At 45.3% G+C, this 20,227-nt stretch overlaps 1 protein-coding gene across 1 annotated transcript; it reads right to left on the bottom strand.

Moving 5' to 3' along the window:
* Nucleotides 1-4,112: 4,112 nt before the first annotated feature.
* LOC123164818 (probable allantoate deiminase) lies at nt 4,113-8,953 on the bottom strand. The gene is made up of 11 exons (XM_044582409.1): nt 8,622-8,953; nt 8,464-8,549; nt 7,638-7,741; nt 7,479-7,563; nt 7,263-7,379; nt 6,400-6,509; nt 6,208-6,313; nt 6,037-6,123; nt 4,916-5,155; nt 4,685-4,810; nt 4,113-4,558 (listed from the first exon to the last, which is right to left on the bottom strand). Exons 1-11 carry the CDS (start codon nt 8,872-8,874, stop codon nt 4,241-4,243), a joined length of 1,632 nt encoding a protein of 543 aa, XP_044438344.1. The 5' UTR covers nt 8,875-8,953; the 3' UTR covers nt 4,113-4,240.
* Nucleotides 8,954-20,227: the final 11,274 nt, after the last annotated feature.

Genomic DNA, 20,227 nt, shown 5'->3' with positions numbered 1-20,227 from the left:
CGAGACTCTATTGAAGCCGTTTCTACGTTTGGGAACTCAGAAATTTGTGCCAACCTAGGGATCAGGGAGGACTGGGGGTTAATAATCTAGATGTTAAAAATGTAGTCTTCTTTGTAAGTGGCTCTGGAGACTAGAAAATGAGGAGGGGGACTGGCAGGAGATGGTTAGAGCAAAGTAGCTGAAGAAGAAAACTTTGACTCAATGCGAATCATCTCCTAACAACTCCCACTTCTGGAATGGCTTAATGGAAGTTAAGAATATCTTCTATAGCTGTTGTCAGAGAATTATGGGGGATGGGCGTAAAACTAGATTTTGGGAAGATGCGTGGATAAAGGATAAACCTCTTTGTTCGATTTTTCCTCGTCTTTATAATTTAACTTTTTGCAAACATGTTACTGTTGCGAAGGTATTTACCTTGGAGTTTAATTGTATTAGGTTCAGAAGGTGTTTACATGGGGAGACTCTTGATATGTGGAATAAGTTACTTGATATGTGTGGTCAGGTGATTTTGTCAGATAAGCCTGACAAAGTTAAATGGTCAATTACAAACTCCGGTAGTTTTCTATTAAATCTGTTTATCACTATCTTATTGCTAGACAAGTTGTTTTCCCTTTTAAAAAACTATGGAGGATGAAGATGCCTCTTAAAGTTAAGGCATTCTCTTGGTTGGTAATCAAAAATAGGATTCTGACTAAGGACAATTTGAGTAAATAAGGCTGGGAAGGTGCTAAGTTTTGTGAATTTTGTGACTGTGAAAAGAGTGTGAATCATTTATTTTTCTCTTGTTCCTTAGCTAAGTTCACGTGGAATATTGTGGGATGTGCTCTAGGGAACCAGAGAGCTCCAATGTCTTTTTTCAACTTGTGCCAGAACTGGTTGTCTAGCTATACTGGCAAAGATAGGGTAGTTGTTTTATTGGGTATTTGTCTAGCTATACAGAACAAATCTAGAAGATAGGGATACAAAACATACTTCATCAGGTGTCTAGACGTATCGCGAGGGTGAGTTGTGATGTCTTTACAGGTGGGCAAGGTTTTGTGCAGTATATGAAAAGGATTTTGTGAAGCTAGCCGCTGGAAATGCTTGCTGGCCTCAAAGCCTTTATGTTAATTTGATTGTCGTCCTTTAATCTGTTGATACCTTTGTAGCTAGTGTGACACTAGGCCCTTTCCGGGCAAGTTTTTGGTAGATTGAAGCATTCTGATGTGGCTATATATATCAGTGGTGTGATGATTAGGCTTACTAGGTTGGAGCATCCTGGCGTGGTTCTAGATCAGTGATGTAATGGTTGGTTTGTTGCCGTGTAAACAACTCCATTTTCATAATGAAAATGGAGGCCGTGTGGCCCCTTCGATTGAAAAAAAACAGAAACTGCTTCGATGCAGTCGACAAATGCGAAATCACTAATTAAGGGAGTTAAATACATCATGAGTGCCTAAACTTGTTCGTTGCGCTCAGTTTACTGCCTAAACTTGTAAAATACACAAAAGTGATGCTATAACTTGTCGCACGGCACATATACGGTGCCTCCGCCCGTATGCCATCGTATTTGCTCTCCATGTGGCGTGACAACTGGCAGCTGGCCCACAGATCAATGGGTGAGCGTTGTCTGCGCTGGGTGAAATGCATGCGATTTTTTTTTTGCAGAAAATTCCATGAGATTTAATTAAAGTCACAAATAAGCCATTCCTCTATATGCTAATAACAGGAAAAAAGTATACGGTGTCATTGAATTGGTTTCGACCTTGGGACCTCCAGGTTAAATAGCACGCACGCTAGACGCTAAGACTAATATTACTTATACAGTCTACTATCGCTCTGCAATTTCCATTATATTGTTTTCAAGTTACCGTTTGGTTTTTACAACATATCTAAAATTTCCAATATACAAATACAATAATTACAAATACGTGACTATTGTCTATTAAAATCTTTATTCTATTTTTATTATTTGTAGTTCGAAGAGGTAAACATGAACTGTTCGTAACATTTATATCGATTTAAAAAGTTCAACGCATATTCTAAAATATTGCCTAACTTTTTTGTATCTTCATCCAGAACTATTTTGTATCTTAATTGTATTTTTAGAATACATAATTATTAAAAAATCAACAAAGTTGTATTTTGAAAATTGTTCAATACGTATTAAAAATGATTGTGCAAAAATAATAAATTCAATAAATGGGTTAAAAATGTTAAACGTGTTTGTAGAAATGTAAGAATAATTTTACACAATAATTATTTTAATAAATATAGAACATTTTATGAAATAGATGTTGTAATTTTTTTGAATGCGTGACGGGCATTTTTCAAATACACGTTTACAATTTCTTAATACAAGTGAGAATTTTCCAAAAATATGTTGACTTTTTGGAAAAATGCACTATCACTTTTTTAAGTTGATGGCAGGTAATATGTTCAGTTGTTATCTTTTTTTCAAATGTGAGAATTTCTTAATGATTTTTTAAATTTTATGCTAGTCTACCTTTTCTTTTTTTTATTTCTCTTTATTATTTCGTCCGATATCCCTAATAAATAGTAGTGTATCTGGATATTGCACAAACTGTTCTTGGCCTATTGGTTAGCACATGTGCACATTGTGGGCGAGGTAATGAAGTCGAATCCTGCCGGTGTGCTTTTTTTCACTATACTCTATTTTTATCCCACATGCTGACATGCAGGGCCTAGATCTGACAGATGAGGTCAGTGTAGTTTGGCATATTTAAATAAAAAATATCAGGAGCTTTTGCAAAAATTATTTAAAATATAAGGAATTTTCTGTTAAACAACTCGCACACTCCTCTCACAGGAATTGACATGTGGGTCGACGCCATGTTGGCACACTATGTGGGCTTTGCATATGCCCGAATACGGACAGAGGTACCATATTTGAACGTTCAAATAAATTACGGCACTAGTTTTGTGTATTTTACAAGTTTAGGCATCAAAGTGATCGCATCGAACAAGTTGAGGCACCCGTGGTGTATTTAAGTACTCGTTGCAAAGAACACTCCACTTTCCCAGGTCGCAACAAGTGGCGCACATGCAGCGCACCACTTGTCGCAACTTGAGAATTTTCTCTTTTTTCGTAGATCTGTTTATTTAAAACGTTTTATCTCTTAAACCATGCGTCCAAATCTCGAACGGTTTTCACCATTAGATTCCTCGCGTCAAGATCTTTAAAACTAGATCCCATGTTGATAGGTTTTGACGAGCTTTTTTTCTACAAAAAAATACCGGACGAAAAAGACCGGGTGAAAGAACCGAACCAGGAGCACGGTTTTATTCCCTTTTCGAAAGAGGCACGCCCGTGCCCCTCGCGAAATCACAACCGTGCCTCTCGTGGAAGCAAAACCGTAACTCTCGTGGAAGAAAAAAAACAGAAAACGCGTTTTTTTCGTTTCCGAGAGGCACGGCCATGACTCTCGTGAAAGCACAACCGTGCCTCTTGCGAAAGCAAAAACGTGACTCTCGCGAAAGAAAAAAAACAGAAAACGCGTATTCTTTTTCCTTTCCGAGTGGCACGGCCGTGACTCTCGCGAAAGCACAACCGTGCCTCTCGCGAAAGCAAAACCGTGACTCTCGCGAAAGAAAAAAAAACAAAAAACGCGTTTTGTTTTTCCCTTTCTGAGAGGCACGGCCGTGACTCTCGCGAAAGCACAACCGTGCCTCTCGCGGAAACAAAACCGTGACTCTCGCGAAAGAAGAAAAAAACAGAAAACTTGTTTTTTTTTTCGTTTCCGAAAGGCACGGCCGTGACTCTCGCTAAAGCACAACCATGCCTCTCACGGAAGAAAAACCATGACTTTCGCGAAAGAAAAAAAACGTATTTTTTTGCGCATTTTTTTTCGGAAAGGTAAGGAAGACCATGAAAAACCAAAACGTCAAAAAAACCAAAAAACCGTTTAAAAAGCCGAAAACGCGTGCGAAAAAATATAGAAAAACAAAATCCTAAGGAAGCATCGAGAGCGCGACACGTGGCGAATGGCTGAGAGCGCGCCAAATGGCGCTGATCGTTGCGAGGCTTTCGAAGAAGCGCTCGTTAACTAGTTGCTCTCCGACAAAGGACCGTGCGCTCTCCATCCAACCCGACGACGGTCCACCACCGTTCGTGAATAAAGAGTCTCAGCGAAGAGACCCATTTATTTCTTGCTGGCCCAATGGGACGGCAGCCCAGTCCAGTCCACCATATGTACACGCACAGCCTGAGGCACGAACCGACCAATCACATTCACACATTTCACAGCTCGGCGACGGCGTGCTGGTCGAGGAAGCGGAGCAGCGCGAGCCCGGCGGCCCACACGTCGTCCTCCGCCACGTGCTCCTCCGGCGAGTGGCTCACCCCGCCGCGGCACCGAACGAACAGCATCCCCACCCTCGTCAGCCGCGCCATCGCCATCGCGTCGTGCCCCGCACCGCTCATCAGCACCGGCGTCGCCGTCGACTCTGCTCCTGCATGGCCGTGGCCGCCGGGCGCCATCGCCGACACCGCCGACCGCGTCGCGCGCTTCAGCTGGGCCGTCAGCTCCGGGTCGCACGGCGTGGCCGCCGCCGAGTGCTGCAAATAAAATACGGTTCAGTTCTGCTCAGCTCAGCTCAAAAGAAAGCGCGCAGCTCTCTGCTCAGCTGCAAACATGATAAACCACAGCTTAAATGCTTCAGTATTCAGGTACAGTCCCCCTACCTTGTGCTCGACGGCGCAGTCGACCAGCCGGTGGTCGCACCGCTGCATGACGATCCGCGAGAAGCTCGCCACGATCGTCTCCCGCACCAGGTCGTCCATGGCGCGTATGTCCACCGTAAAATTCACCTGGTGATCGGCATCGGCAGGCGAGGTGAAGGACTCAGATCAATGCTAGACAGTGACAACTTGGTGATAACAGTGACCAATGGTAGACAAGGCGAGCTTAATGACCTGGCCTGGAATGACATTGCTGGCGCTGGGCCACGTGAGCAGCTCGCCGACGGTGCAGACGAGGCCGGCGAGGGACTCCTCGTTGAAGCAGCCGCACTCCTCGTCGTAGGTCAGGAACCTGCTCGGGTCTTTGCAGAGGCCCTCCAGTGTCACCACCAGCTCTGCAGCTGCAACCATCGGATCACGGCGCAATTTCATTGGAACCGTCCCAGCATGCCCTTGGGAACCGTCTACTATTACCTAATCAAACAGCCAAAAAATTCTAAGCATTTTCAACTTAGGAAGCGATAGCCATAGCTAGGGACCGATTTGGGCCACTGGTTTGCTGTAGGAATCTGAGACTGCCAAACCTATAAGATTTCAGTACAGAGCACCGGCCACTAAAATCACACTGAGAGCAGGAGGGGGCTGAATAATTCTTATCAAACAGAGCAACTTTGGTGATGGCGATACTCGTGTTTCCTTGGAATGATTCTTAATCTGATAAATATAGCACACATCGTACCATCGTAGCGAACTAGCAAGGGCTCTGTTAGTTAAATGCTTCATGTTGACTGCTCACATTCTTTGCTCAAACAAGGAGTGCTGACCAATTAAAAGAAAGGACTGCTGATGATTGTTTAAGCTTTTAGTGGAGAACGCCAGTCATCTTACTAAAATTACACTGAAAGCTAGTAGGCCTGAATAATTCATATCAATGTTAAGCAGAGCAACTTCGGTGATGGCGATACTCGTGCCATCTCAACGGTTCACAAGGAGTAATTCTTAATCTGATAAAATATAGCACACGTCATACCGTCGTACGTAGTAAACTAGTAAGGGATTATTAGTTAAATGCTTCATGTTGACTGCTCACATTCTTTGCTGAAAGAGAGACTGTTGACCCAGTTACTTAGTTGATTATTTTCTCATTAACAGGCGGTCCTTGCCGTGGCTGATGATTTTGAAATAATTGGTATTAAAATAGCATCTTGATTTTTTTGCAAAAGCTGGTCTTAAGATAGCGTGCAATGCTACTTGGTCATATTTTAGTTTGGTTTGAATTGATTATGTTTTGGTCTTAAGATAGTGTTGATGTTTACTTTCCAGCGAAACAAAAATAGCAGAGAACTCGAATGCACCTTCAATCGCGTCTGCCCTGCGATTCCTTTTACGACACCAAGGGGATAGCGCAGGGCTTCCAGTACAGGCCCTTGTTCCAAGTGAACCTATCATACATAAACAGAGACTGTAAGTACTGAACTTCTTCAGTGTAAGCAACTACACAAAAGTGATATGCAAATCCTTTATACCTCAACATAACTCCCCACCGACTCCGGGCTGTACTTGACTTGACCAAGAGCAGCAGCACTAGCTTCGAAGGAGTTCAGCCGAAGAGCCTCTTGAACGGTAGTGCCACTGAAGAAGTTGAATGCAACATATAGACTGCATCAGCAAACCGTTTTCCAAAAAGTAGTCCGGTTGGTTTATGCAAAAAGGGCAACCTCTTGTCAGATACTTGCAAAATTGATTCAGGTAGAATACCAGCTACAGCGGCGCTTCCCAGAAATGTTGTCTGAAATCTAACGCCCTCCTCGTCGCTGAATGCAATCACCTGAAGTAAACCAGGCAGAAAATGAGCACCATGCTCTGTCATGGTGACATATTCAGACATTCATAATGCATATCTGTCATATGAAGACAATGCAATAGCATATGCCATGATAAGTCAAAACACGTGACATCTAATAGGTTATGAATCCTGAATAACAAAACGGCTAGAATAACGAAAGCCAAGACATTAGCCATGTACACATACACGTACAACGGTACATGTTATCGTCAAGATTAGCATGGAAAGGGACAAGCGTTTAGAGAAACACTATAAAACTAGATTCCTTCTGGCCTACATCTATCTTTGTAGCTTGTCTGGTTATCTCATTAAAATAGCAGCAGATCTCATACCTGCTTATCTAATCAGCACCGCAAAAGTTAGATCTGAAACAATTAAGCAATAGACACTGCTAAAAGTTAAAAACTTTGCTACGTCATTTAGTAAAATAACGAAAAAAACATCCTGATGGATTATGCTGACTGGAAGCAACTAGTGAACAATAAATATTAAAGCACTCTGAAGTAGTGAGATTAAATACACAAGACAAGGACAAGTTCAGTGCAGATTGGTGTCGTATTTGTGAGACGCATGTGAGTCATCATGCACCTGTGAGCAATAAGATAATGGCTCGCGTAACCAGCTCACTGATTGCAGTGAGACAAGCACACTATCCTGATAGCATAGTAACAGCACTACTAAATTTCAGTTAAAAAACAGCAATATTAAACTGGAAACACTAGAAAATTATCTAACCTCTACTGGTCTTGTGAGCCTCTGAAGTTTTCCAGTGACTCTCAAGACCTTCAGAGCAGAGATTGCGCAAATAATACCCAAAGCTCCGTCGTACATGCCAGCATCAATGACAGTATCCTGTTTTTTTTGTTTCAAATACAAGACACCTTTAGTCAGTGATAGCTCTTTGATCACTAAAAGAATCACAGCATGAAACAAGGAATTGATAGTTCTCACCATATGGGATCCAATCAATAGAGCCTTATCTGTCGAATTGGAAGGCTCAAATCGACCATGAATGTTACCCATTTGATCAACCCACCTTTAAAAAGTAGCATAAATAGGTCAGTCGAGTCGAAAGCGTGAGAAAATGACCGTAAGTGCAAACAGACATACGTCGTAAGTCCGGCATCTTTCATCCAGCTGATAATGACATCAGTGGCTCTGAAGGAAGCAGGACTCAAGAATGTCCTTTCGAGGAAGCCTTCGCCATCAGATATCTGAATCATGCAATCAACGCCGTGTTAGAGTTACGTGCCTCCTGCTTTGCTGAACTGCTATGGTGCCAAACAGCAAGACAAAAGATACAGCACACGTCTTGGAAGCCGGAAATTGCTCATGTTGGATATTATAATCCGGCTACAAAAGGTGAAAACTGAGCAACCTTGATTGCTTCAGGTTATCTCCACCCCAAAACAGGGCATGTAGGATAAGATTATATGGAATGACTAGGAAGCACAATCGAACAAAAAGATCGAAACGTGAAAAAGAAAAAGGTTGCGTTAACAGACACCTAACTAATTGATTGCTAAAAAAAGTACATAACCAGTGTTATAAATTTAACTAGTTTTAGTAGTTTTGTTGTGTGAGATGGTCTCCGGTGCGAAGAGAAGTCATATCTTGCTTAGAAAATGACTTGTGCAATACGCACAGTTTACCGCCGTTGCGTACTGCACAATCTCTGAATTCAAGAACGGATGATATAACTAAAACCAGAGAAACCCAGATGCACCTCTTTGCATCCAGACTAGTAGTTGAAGATCTTAGACCAGTCAGAGTGCATTAATAATCAATCAACCAAGATTCCCGTATCTGGAGCTAGAAAAGTGGATCAAGGAGCTCTGAACATCTGGAGCTAGAAAAGCGGATCAGGAACTCTGAATATTCCCGACCCAAGACCAAGAGCCGGCGGCATAGTGGATGGACAGAGAGGGAATCTGACCTTGCCGAGTTCCTTGAGCCTGAGCACCGTCTCGTCCCTGAGAATCTCCCTGTACAGGCCGTCCGCTCCCAGCTGCTCCAGCCCGTCTGATTAAAGAGCAACCATCAGTGAGAAACAAATTTATGCCGAGAACAGGTGAGGATCTGACGCACACGCACCGGAGACGGGGATCGAGGCGAGGCAGGCTGGGAGGACGGAGATGAGGAGGATGAGGAGCACGGAGGGGAGCGAGGAGGGAGCCATGATGAGCCGCCGCCTGCCCGCCGCTGGTGCGTGTGTGGCTGGCCTCTGTGGGCTGGGGCTGGGGGTGGCTTGGCGGCTCGTCCCTTTCCTCCCACAGGGGGTGTGGCTGTGGCGCGAGGCCCCCGGCTTTGTAGCCCCGCCGCTCGGGCTCTCGCTGGCCCGTGTCATCCACTCGCGTGATCGATCGCTCCAGGCCGCGCTGCATGCACGCTCTGCTTCCACGAAATGGAAAGCGGGCGCTCTCTTTTTGTTGGTTTCTTCCGGAGAAAAGCAGAGAGGCTGGATGGAATCAGCGGCGGGAGGAACGTGGCTGGCAACCACCTTCCGTCTCGCAGCACAACTCCAGCGGACTACGGGTTCCTCCATGGTGATTCCGTCCAAGCGGGCGATCCTCCTGGATCCGCCGCCCCCACCACACGCCGTCTCTGCGCCGTCGGATCGGGCAGAGGCAGATTCAGGGCAGGCGCATCTGCAGCGTGACTGCATGGTGCATGCACGGACGGGACAAATCGGGAAAGCGACGGGCAGTCGGCCACAGGCTATGGCTAATCTTTTGGCTGAGAAAAAGGATAGGCGAGATGGATAAAAGTTGTGGTCCAGAGAATCTCGTGGTTAAAAATGTGAGACATTGGTCCCGCCGGCGGCAGGCTAGTGGCGAGCCGAAAGAATCTGGAATCCAGCGAGCCTCCAACTAGGAGGAACCCAAGGCCCCGCCGGCTCCGGGCCGGGGTAGCGTCGCCGTCGAGTGACCGCCAGGCGCCCGCTTTCGTGCCCCCGCCGCTCGGGCTCCCGTTGGCTCGTGCGTGCCATCCATCCACCGGGGAGCGGTGACTCGCGCGATCGCCCGAGCCGTCAGCTCACCTCTGCTTCCATGCCCGTGAAATGAAAAGTGAGCAGTGTTTTTCTGTTGGTTTCTGGAGAAAAGCTAGAGGCTTGGGATCAGCGAAGGAACGTGGAAACGGGTTACGTCTCGCAACAGAACTCAAGCCGATCACGGGTTTCCGAGAGAGTGATCTTCCTGGATCCCCACCCAACCCCCGCCATCGGTGGTGAGTGTCAGAGCAACTCTAATGGGCCGACGCTTGGGTCCGTGTGAAAGAAAAAACACGGTTGAACGCGTCGACGCAAATGAACGGTTAAGTTTCTGAAGTAATCCATGGAGCAAGAGAATCTAACTTTGAAGCAAATGATCTTGCTAGCTAGGGCCCCGGTTTCTTTAGCTGGGGGCCGTTATATTTGGTTATCCACCACTCTGGATATTCTATTTGTACCAGATGTTATTGTAGTTTAAATAAAGTGTGGTGGGGACCCCTAAAAATGGACATTTGTTCGTTTTTATGTTCGTTTTGACCCATTTTCAGTCTAAATTTGGTCCGGATTTGGATCTGCGTACATGCCATGGATGCCCGCGACATCCTCCAATGGCCCACTTGTCGACGGCACATCATTTTCATTCCCTCCCGCCCTCCTTCCCTTTAGTCATGGCCAACGAACCTACCACGCTGCCGTCCCCATCCCCGATGTGGCTGCCCGCGCCGTGGCCCCGAAGAAGTGGAAGAAGGAGCTCACCCCGAGCAGAGAGCGGCTGAGACGATGAAGCGGGCCAACTGGCGGAAGAAGGAGAACGCGAAAAAAGACGATGTCGCCTCCGCTGCGAAGAGCGAGGCCCTCGTCGCCAGAGCCGCGCAACAGGCCTTCCTCTTGCTAGAGTATCGCGAGCCGGCCCTTCTCGTCGTTGCCATTGCGGCGGCCCGCCCGCCCAAGCTACCGGAGTCGTTGTGCATGTCAATATCGCTGCCGGCATACGAGTATCTTCACGGACACGATGCGCCCGAGATGCATGAACCATGGCCAGGATGCAATTATTTTGGTGCAATGTTGTATGACGGCATGCCATATGGTACTATGCAGTTGTGAATCTAAGGGGGTGCTTCGACAGGCTCGAGCCCCCCTCCACAAATTGGATTTTTTTACTAGTATTCAACCCAGCCTAGTATCAAAATTTTAGGCTTATTTGAACTAAAATATTGAGAGTTAGCGGCTTTTTCTTCGCACCGTTAACTTCGAGCCTCCCTTCATTTTCTTCCAAGATTCACCACTGGTACTATGCAACAGTTTATTGCTTTATTTTGTTATCTACTTGTTTATGGTGTAATTTGGCCAATAGTTTGTATGATCGGCCAAATTAATTTAAATGATTGTGGCCATATTATTGGTCCATATTATATTTGCCCTTGTTGTTTAATTTAAAATGCAGGCGTGGTCATAGTCCAGTGCAGATGACACGTCAGGAGATCAGGCCAACTGAAGTTATTTACTTAGGACAAATATATGGAGTTTCGCATGGATTAGCTGCTACTTGGACAAATTCTCGTACGCTGGGCTAAACTGTGGTTGCTAAGATGAAGGATTCTTGCATGAGCTATGGAGAGTCACGTATGAGAAGATGCAACAATACATGATGAATGATCAATCATTATTAGCCGGTGTGATTAGCGACCTTGCCGGAGTATTTTATTATTTTCCTTGTAGGCTCAAGGGTATTTATACGTATGTGTATAACTTGAGCTGTGATTGCGACGTGGCCGGAATATTTTATATATTCATATAAGGCAAAGAGTAGTATACATGGTGACCGAATCAGATCCTGATCGGTTTAGTTTTGGAGTTCTATACTTGTACGAGAAGTACTTCTGTGTACGCCAAGTCCCGCGTGCCTTAATAGGAAAATAACAATCGATCTATCAATACAAACTACTTTTTCACGTACGTCTTTTATCTTTGTCGTTCTTCTCGGCCGAGCTCTAGCAACCCTAGGGTTTGGCTATCTTTGCCGTTTTACGCTGGAAAGCGGCCGGTTCTCCTTCACGAAAACGAGATATCTTTGTTGCTTTGCCTGGAAAGCAATCGTTCGTCGTCACGAAAGCACGGCAAATATCCTGGTGTTACAAGGTGATTTCGTGTGCCAGCACAATTAGCGACTCCGCTGGGGACGAGAAGAAGAAGAGCTACATGATGAGTACCGAGTCCAAGAATGGGAGCGACATCGACCCGGAGAACGTCATAGCCGTCACACTCGATGATCCGTCGGAAAATGATCGGCGCGAGCTTGAAGAGGAGCTTGAGAAAGAAAAGGTTGAGAGGCTGAAGCTGAAGTTGGCTAGATACGCGAAGACGAGGAACGACGTCGTCAAAAACGTAGTTCCGAGCCCTTCTGATGCGTTCAACACTCAGGTAAAAACCTCAACCGAAGAAATTGCTCATCTAATTGATGTGTCCGTAGCTAGTAAATATGGTTCTGATATGGAAAATATGACACGTACAATTACTCGAGCAGTAGCTAATAGACTTGAAGAATTTAAGATACAGTTTAATAAAGATCTTGAAAATTGTCTACCTGGTCATGTACGCTCATTAGTGCTGCAAGTCAATGATGAATATTCTGGGAAAAAGCCGATGTCACCACAAAATAGCGGATTCATTAATTTGCCTAATCATATACATACACCTAGTGCATCGGCTAACGTTACGCAGCTTCCTGTCCTTTTAACAAATAATCAAGACGGCTAGAGTTATGTGGGCACTTCGGCTAATAATTTTGTTCCTAGTACTATTGCTCCTATCGTTTCGACTTCGGTTCCACAAAATCACAATAGCAATAACCGAAGTTTTGGTTTTAATTCTAATTTGCAGCAGCCTAGTTATCGGACAGTGGCATATAGTACGCCACCACTGCCGCCTGTTGGTACCGGGGTTCCGTATGGGCCGGTACCCGATTCATACTTTAGTGGGTCTCCGTTGCAAACTTCACATGCTCAAATTTCGTTGCCGGAGCTTTCGCCACGTGCTTGTGTTCCATCTGATCCACAAACTAGTTCTCTATAGCCCAATGATAATTTTAAGGATCAGCTTGCTAGTATACTTAGAGAATTTGGTTTAGAACCTAAGGGTAGAGCACGTGCATATCAAAAACCATACCCTGATTACTTTGACTCGACACCATATCCTCGTGGTTTTAGAATTCCGGATTTTGTTAAATTTACAGGGGAAGATGGTAGATCTACTTTTGAGCATGTAGGACAATTTTTAGCACAATGCAGCGAGGTCGGCACATCGGATGTTTTTAGATTAAAATTATTTCCTTTATCTCTCTCCGGTACTGCATTTACTTGGTTTACATCGCTTGCTCCTAATTCTATTTCAACATGGGCACAATTGGAGCAAAAATTTCATGAGTATTTTTATAGTGGTGAAACAGAACTTCGGCTTTCAGATTTAACTATGGTTAGGCAGAAATATAATGAGCATGTTCATGATTATATTAGGAGGTTTAGGGATGTCAAAAACCGATGTTTCAGCTTGACCATAGCCGAAAAGGACTTAGCCGATCTTGCCTTTTCGGGTTTACTCGCTCATATTAAGGATAAACTAGAAGGGCAAGAATTTTTAGATGTTAACCAAGTTTTGCAGAAGGCTTTGGCGCAAGAAAACCGGGTTAAGGAAATTAAACAATATAGCCAGTTTAAAGATAACAGAAATAAAGAGAAAGATAATCATGCGGTTAATGCCTTAGATTATGATAGTGATTCGGCTAGTGAGGATGATGTTAATATATGTGTAGCCGAATGGGTTCAAGCGCCAAAGTCAAAACCTTTTGCATGTTCTGCTTTGAAACCTACACGTGCTAGAAGAGACGAAACTAAATATACTTTTGATGTAAGCAAGTGTGATAGAATTTTTGATATGTTACTGCAAAATAAATTAATTAGAGTGAGGGAGGGTCATGTAATTCCACCTCCAGAAGAATTGGGTAGAAGAGCTTATTATAAGTGGCACAATTCTTTTTCTCATGCTACTAATGATTGTAACGTGTTTCATCGACAGGTGCAATCGGCCATCAATGAAGGACGATTGACGTTTACAGAAGGTTTTAAGATGAAGCTCGACAGTGACCCTTTTCCTATCAATGTGGTCGAGCTTGAGAGTAAAAAAATGCTTATTCGGTCGGATCAGACCGAATCCGCAAGAGAGAAAAATGTTGTTGATAACAGTGCTCCTCCAAGGATGATCAAACCAAAAAATCCAGAAATAGGAGTGTGGAAAGTCAACGGAGGGAGGACACAAGCTCCAAGGCCAAAGCCGACAGTTAGCATGTTGTTGGAAAAATATACCTCACGCAAGACCAGCAATGTGTTTAATCGGCTCGGAGGTAATAAGCGTCCTGGATCTCCTTTTGGACCTCGCAGTCATGAGCAATGGCAAGGAAGTGCCCATGACCAACAGCTGTATTTTGCAATTGAGCCGACATATTGGGGTTGTGCACCTCCTATGTATCCGCAGTTTCCTCCATGGGGGTTTAATCCTTGGGCGCCATATCCTACAGGGCCAGCAGGTTATTTTCAGCCGGGATGGATCCCACCGATGCCTATGTTCAGACCAAGTGTACATGAGAAAAGAGCTCGGTTTAATGAAGGAGCTAGGTCACATGACGCCAATGAGATTCGAGGAAGTCGATCACCGGTACGCAATGCAGAGGGCAGAAACTATAAGGGCGACCACAAGCGAGTATGGATGCCGGTGAAGCGTGCTGAACCTAAACCAGTAGAATGTCCAGATGATTTTGGTGCCAGGCTGAAAGTGGTGGAACATCAATCAGATGAGGTTGTTCTCAATCGCACCGAATCAAGCAATGATGTTGAACTAGGATCGATCCCAAAGGAAATTGTTAGTACAGAGGAAAACAATGGTGTGAAGGTGCAGCCAATGGGCCGACCTAATCAATGTGAGGAAAAAACTAGTTCTGGGCATAGCATGCATGCACAATCAGACAAGCCATTTGTGGTGTCCTCACATGCTAGTCAAATGTCTAAATCGGCAAGCTCACAAGTTGATTTGGTCATGGGAAGTTATGCTCCAGGAGCGTACAAAGGTATCAAGTCTAATACTAGTACACATGCACGTTGGGATTCAAGCAATGTATGTGGCCAGAAGTTTAATGCTAGTAATGTATATGCTCAACAAAGAAGTTTTCCGGCCAGAGATAAAACATTCGCCGGAAAAACAGAAGTACGCTAGTACAGGCCAAAGTACCCCGTGTTGGAAATATGCCCTAGAGGCAATAATAAATGGTTATTATTATATTTCTTTGTTCATGGTAATTGTCTATTATTCATGCTATAATTGTATTGTCCGGAAATCGTAATACATGTGTGAATACATAGACCACAACGTGTCCCTAGTAAGCCTCTAGTTGACTAGCTCGTTGATCAACAGATAGTCATGGTTTCCTGACTATGGACATTGGATGTCATTGATAACGGGATCACATCATTAGGAGAATGATGTGATGGACAAGACCCAATCTTAAGCATAGCATAAAAGATCGTGTAGTTTCGTTTGCTAGAGCTTTTCCAATGTCAAGTATCTTTTCCTTAGACCATGAGATCGTGCAACTCCCGGATACCGTAGGAGTGCTTTGGGTGTGCCAAACGTCACAACGTAACTGGGTGACTATAAAGGTGCATTACGGGTATCTCCGAAAGTGTCTGTTGGGTTGGCACGGATCGAGACTGGGATTTGTCACTCCGTGTGACGGAGAGGTATCTCTGGGCCCACTCGGTAATGCATCATCATAATGAGCTCAATGTGACTAAGGCGTTAGTCACGGGATCATGCATTGCGGTACAAGTAAAGAGACTTGCCGGTAACGAGATTGAACAAGGTATTGGGATACTGACGATCGAATCTCGGGCAAGTAACATACCGATTGACAAAGGGAATTGCATACGGATTGATTGAATCCTCGACACCGTGGTTCATCCGATGAGATCATCGTGGAACATGTGGGAGCCAACATGGGTATCCAGATCCCGCTGTTGGTTATTGACCGGAGAGGCGTCTCGGTCATGTCTGCATGTCTCCTGAACCCGTAGGGTCTACACACTTAAGGTCCGGTGACGCTAGGGTTGTAGAGATATATGTATGCGGAAACCCGAAAGTTGTTCGGAGTCCCGGATGAGATCCCGGACGTCATGAGAGGTTCCAGAATGGTCCGGAGGTGAAGAATTATATATAGGAAGTCAAGTTTCGGCCACCGGGAAAGTTTCGGGGGTTACCGGTATTGTACCGGGACCACCGGAAGGGTCCCGGGGGTCCACCGGGTGGGGCCACCTGTCCCGGAGGGCCCCGTGGGCTGAAAGTGGAAGGGAACCAGCCCTTAGTGGGCTGGGGCGCCCCCCTTGGGCCTCCCCCCATGCGCCTAGGGTTGGGAACCCTGGGGGGGAGCTTCCCCCTTGCCTTGGGGGGCAAGGCACCCCTTTCCACCCCTTGGCCGCCGCCCCCCCAACCCTAGATGGGTTTTGGCCGCCCCCCCCTCCTAAGGGGGCCTATATAAAAAGGGGGGGAGGGAGGGCAGCAACCTACAGCCTTGGGCGCCTCCCTCCTCCCCTGCAACACCTCTCTCTCTCTCGCAGAAGCTCGTCGAAGCCCTGCCGGAGACCCGCTACATCCACCACCACGCCGTCGTGCTGTTGGATCTCCATCAACCTCTCCTTCCCCCTTGCTGGATCAAGAAGGAGGAGACGTCGCTGCACCGTACGTGTGTTGAACGCGGAGGTGCCGTCCGTTCGGCACTCGGTCATCGGTGATTTGGATCACGGCGAGTACGACTCCGTCATCCACGTTCATTGGAACGCTTCCGCTCGCGATCTACAAGGGTATGTAGATGCACTCCTTTCCCCTCGTTGCTAGTAGACTCCATAGATGCATCTTGGTGAGCGTAGGAAAATTTTAAAATTATGCTACGATTCCCAACAGTGGCATCATGAGCCAGGCCTATGTGTAGTTACTATGCACGAGTAGAACACAAAGCAGTTGTGGGCGTTGAGTTTGCCAATTCTTCTTGCCGCTACTAGTCTTTTCTTGTTTCGGCGGTATTGTAGGATGAAGCGGCCCGGACCGACCTTACACGTACACTTACGTGAGACAGGTTCCACCGACTGACATGCACTAGATGCATAAGGTGGCTAGCGGGTGTCTGTCTCTCCTACTTTAGTCGGAACGGATTCGATGAAAAGGGTCCTTATGAAGGGTAAATAGAAATTGGCAAATCACGTTGTGTTCATACGTAGGTAAGAAACGTTCTTGCTAGAAACCCACAAACCACGTAAAAACTTGCAACAACAATTAGAGGACGTCTAACTTGTTTTTGCAGCAAGTGCTATGTGATATGATATGGCCAGAAGATGTGATGAATGATATATGTGATGTATGAGATTGATCATATTCTTGTAATAGGAATCACGACTTGCATGTCGATGAGTTTGACAACCGACAGGAGCCATAGGAGTTGTCTTTATTATTTTGCATGACCTGCGTGTCATTGAATAACGCCATGTAAATTACTTTACTTTGTTGCTAAACGGGTTAGCCATAGAAGTAGAAGTAATCGTTGGCGTGACGACTTCATGAAGACACAATGATGGAGATCATGATGATGGAGATCATGGTGTCATGCCGGTGACGAAGATGATCATGGTGCCCCGAAGATGGAGATCAAAGGAGCATGATGATATTGGCCATATCATGTCACTATTTGATTGCATGTGATGTTTATCATGTTTTTGCATCTTATTTGCTTAGAACGACGGTAGCAAGTAGGATGATCCCTTATAATAATTTCAAGAAAAGTGTTCACCCTAACTGTGCACCGTTGCGAAGGTTCGCTGTTTCGAAGCACCATGTGATGATCGGGTGTGATAGATTCTAACGTTCGAATACAACGGGTGTTGACGAGCCTAGCATGTACAGACATGGCCTCGGAACACACGCAATACACTTAGGTTGACTTGACGAGCCTAGCATGTACAGACATGGCCTCGAAACACGGAGGACCGAAAGGTCGAGCATGAGTCGTATAGAAGATACGATCAACATGGAGATGTTCACCGATCTTGACTAGTCTGTCTCACGTGATGATCGGACACGGCCTAGTTAAACTCGGATCATGTTTCACTTAGATGACGAGAGGGATGTCTATCTGAGTGGGAGTTCATTAAATAATTTGATTACATGAACTCAATTATCATGAACTTAGTCTAAAATCTTTACACTATGTCTTGTAGATCAAATGGCCAACGTTGTCCTCAATTTCAACGCGTTCCTAGAGAAAACCAAGCTGAAAGATGATGGCAGCAATTATACGGACTGGGTCCGGAACCTGAGGCTCATCCTTATAGTAGCCAAGAAATATTATGTCTTAGAAGCACCGCTAGGTGATGCACCAATCCCACAGAACCAAGACATTATGAACGCTTGGCAATCACGTGCTGATGATTACTCCCTCGTTCAGTGCGGCATGCTTTACAGCTTAGAGGCGGGTCTCCAAAAGCGTTTTGAGAAACATGGAGCATATGAGATGTTCGAGGAGCTGAAACTGGTTTTTCAAGCTCATGCCCGGGTCGAGAGATATGATGTCTCCGACAAGTTCTTCAGCTATAAAATGGAGGAGAACAGTTCTGTCAGTGAGCACATACTCAGAATGTCTGGGTTGCACAACCGCTTGTCTCAGCTGGGAGTTAATCTCCCGGATGACGCGGTCATTGACAGAATCCTCCAGTCGCTTCCACCAAGCTACAAGAGCTTTGTGATGAACTACAATATGCAGGGGATGGAAAAGACCATTCCCGAGGTATATTCAATGCTGAAATCAGCGGAAGGGGAGATCAGAAAAGAACATCAAGTGTTGATGGTGAATAAAACCACCAAGTTCAAGAAGGGCAAGGGTAAAAAGAACTTCAAGAAGGACGGCAAGGGAGTTGCCGCGCCCGGTAAACCAGTTACTGGGAAGAAATCAAAGAATGGACCCAAGCCCGGGACTGAGTGCTTTTATTGCAAGGGAAGTGGTCACTGGAAGCGGAACTGCCCCAAATATTTAGCGGACAAGAAGAAGGCCGGCAACACCCAAGGTATATGTGATATACAAGTAATTGATGTGTACCTTACCAGTACTCGTAGTAGCTCCTGGGTATTTAATACCGGTGCGGTTGCTCATATTTGTAACTCAAAACAGGAACTACGGAATAAACGGAGACTGGCAAAAGACGAGGTGACGATGCGCGTCGGGAATGGTTCCAAGGTCGATGTGATCGCCGTCGGCACGCTACCTCTACATCTACCCACGGGATTAGTTATAAACCTCAATAATTGTTATTTAGTGCCAGCTTTGAGCATGAACATTGTATCTGGATCTCGTTTAATTCGAGATGGCTACTCATTTAAATCTGAGAATAATGGTTGTTCTATTTATTTGAGAGATATGTTTTATGGTCATGCCCCGCTGGTCAATGGTTTATTTTTGATGAATCTCGAACGTGATGCTACACATGTTCATAGTGTGAATACCAAAAGATGTAAAGTTGATAACGATAGTCCCACATACTTGTGGCACTGCCGCCTTGGTCACATTGGTGTCAAGCGCATGAAGAAGCTCCATGCAGATGGACTTTTGGAGTCTCTTGATTACGAATCATTTGACACGTGCGAACCATGCCTCATGGGTAAGATGACCAAGACTCCGTTCTCCGGAACAATGGAGCGAGCAACCAACTTATTGGAAATCATACATACCGATGTGTGCGGTCCAATGAGTGTTGAGGCTCGCGGAGGATATCGTTATGTTCTCACTCTCACTGATGATTTAAGTAGATATGGGTATGTCTACCTAATGAAACACAAGTCTGAAACCTTTGAAAAGTTCAAGGAATTTCAGAGTGAGGTTGAGAATCAACGTGACAGGAAATAAAATTCTTACGATCAGATCGTGGTGGAGAATATTTAAGTCACGAATTTGGTACACACTTAAGGAAATGTGGAATAGTTTCACAACTCACGCCGCCTGGAACACCTCAGAGAAATGGTGTGTCCTAACGTCGTAATCGCACTCTATTGGATATGGTGCGATCTATGATGTCTCTTACCGATTTACCGCTCTCATTTTGGGGTTATGCTTTAGAGACTGCCGCATTCACTTTAAATAGGGCACCGTCTAAATCCGTTGAGACGACACCGTATGAATTATGGTTTGGGAAGAAACCTAAGCTGTCGTTTCTAAAAGTTTGGGGATGCGATGCTTATGTCAAGAAACTTCAACCTGAAAAGCTCGAACCCAAATCGGAAAAATGCGTCTTCATAGGATACCCTAAGGAAACTATTGGGTACACCTTCTACCTCAGATCCGAAGGCAAGATCTTCGTTGCCAAGAACGGGTCCTTTCTAGAGAAGGAGTTTCTCTCGAAAGAATTGAGTGGGAGGAAAGTGGAACTTGATGAGGTGATAGTCACCCCTTCCGAGTCGGAAAATAGCGCAGCGCGGGAAAATGTTCCTGTGGTGCCTACACCGACGGGGAGGAAGTTAATGATGATGATCATGAAGCTTCGGATCAAGTTGCCACTGAACTTCGTAGGTCCACAAGGACACGTTCCGCACCAGAGTGGTACGGCAACCCTGTCCTTGAAATCATGTT

The sequence above is a fragment of the Triticum aestivum genome, chromosome 7D (assembly GCF_018294505.1).
Source record: "Triticum aestivum cultivar Chinese Spring chromosome 7D, IWGSC CS RefSeq v2.1, whole genome shotgun sequence".
NCBI lineage: Eukaryota > Viridiplantae > Streptophyta > Magnoliopsida > Poales > Poaceae > Triticum > Triticum aestivum.
The sequence above is the reverse complement of the archived record's forward strand: the minus strand, read 5'-3'. Positions and strand labels throughout refer to the sequence as shown.

Excerpts from the sequence above, each read along its gene's own strand:
- LOC123164818 (XM_044582409.1), bottom strand. The coding sequence starts at position 8,874 with ATGACACGGGCCAGCGAGAGCCCGAGCGGCGGGGCTACAAAGCCGGGG. Across the intron at positions 5,156-6,036 it reads CAGGGCAGACGCGATTGAAG|GTAATAGTAGACGGTTCCCA; the intron begins GTGCATTCGAGT and ends CTGTTTGATTAG. Across the intron at positions 4,559-4,684 it reads ACTGCGCCGTCGAGCACAAG|CACTCGGCGGCGGCCACGCC; the intron begins GTAGGGGGACTG and ends TTTTATTTGCAG.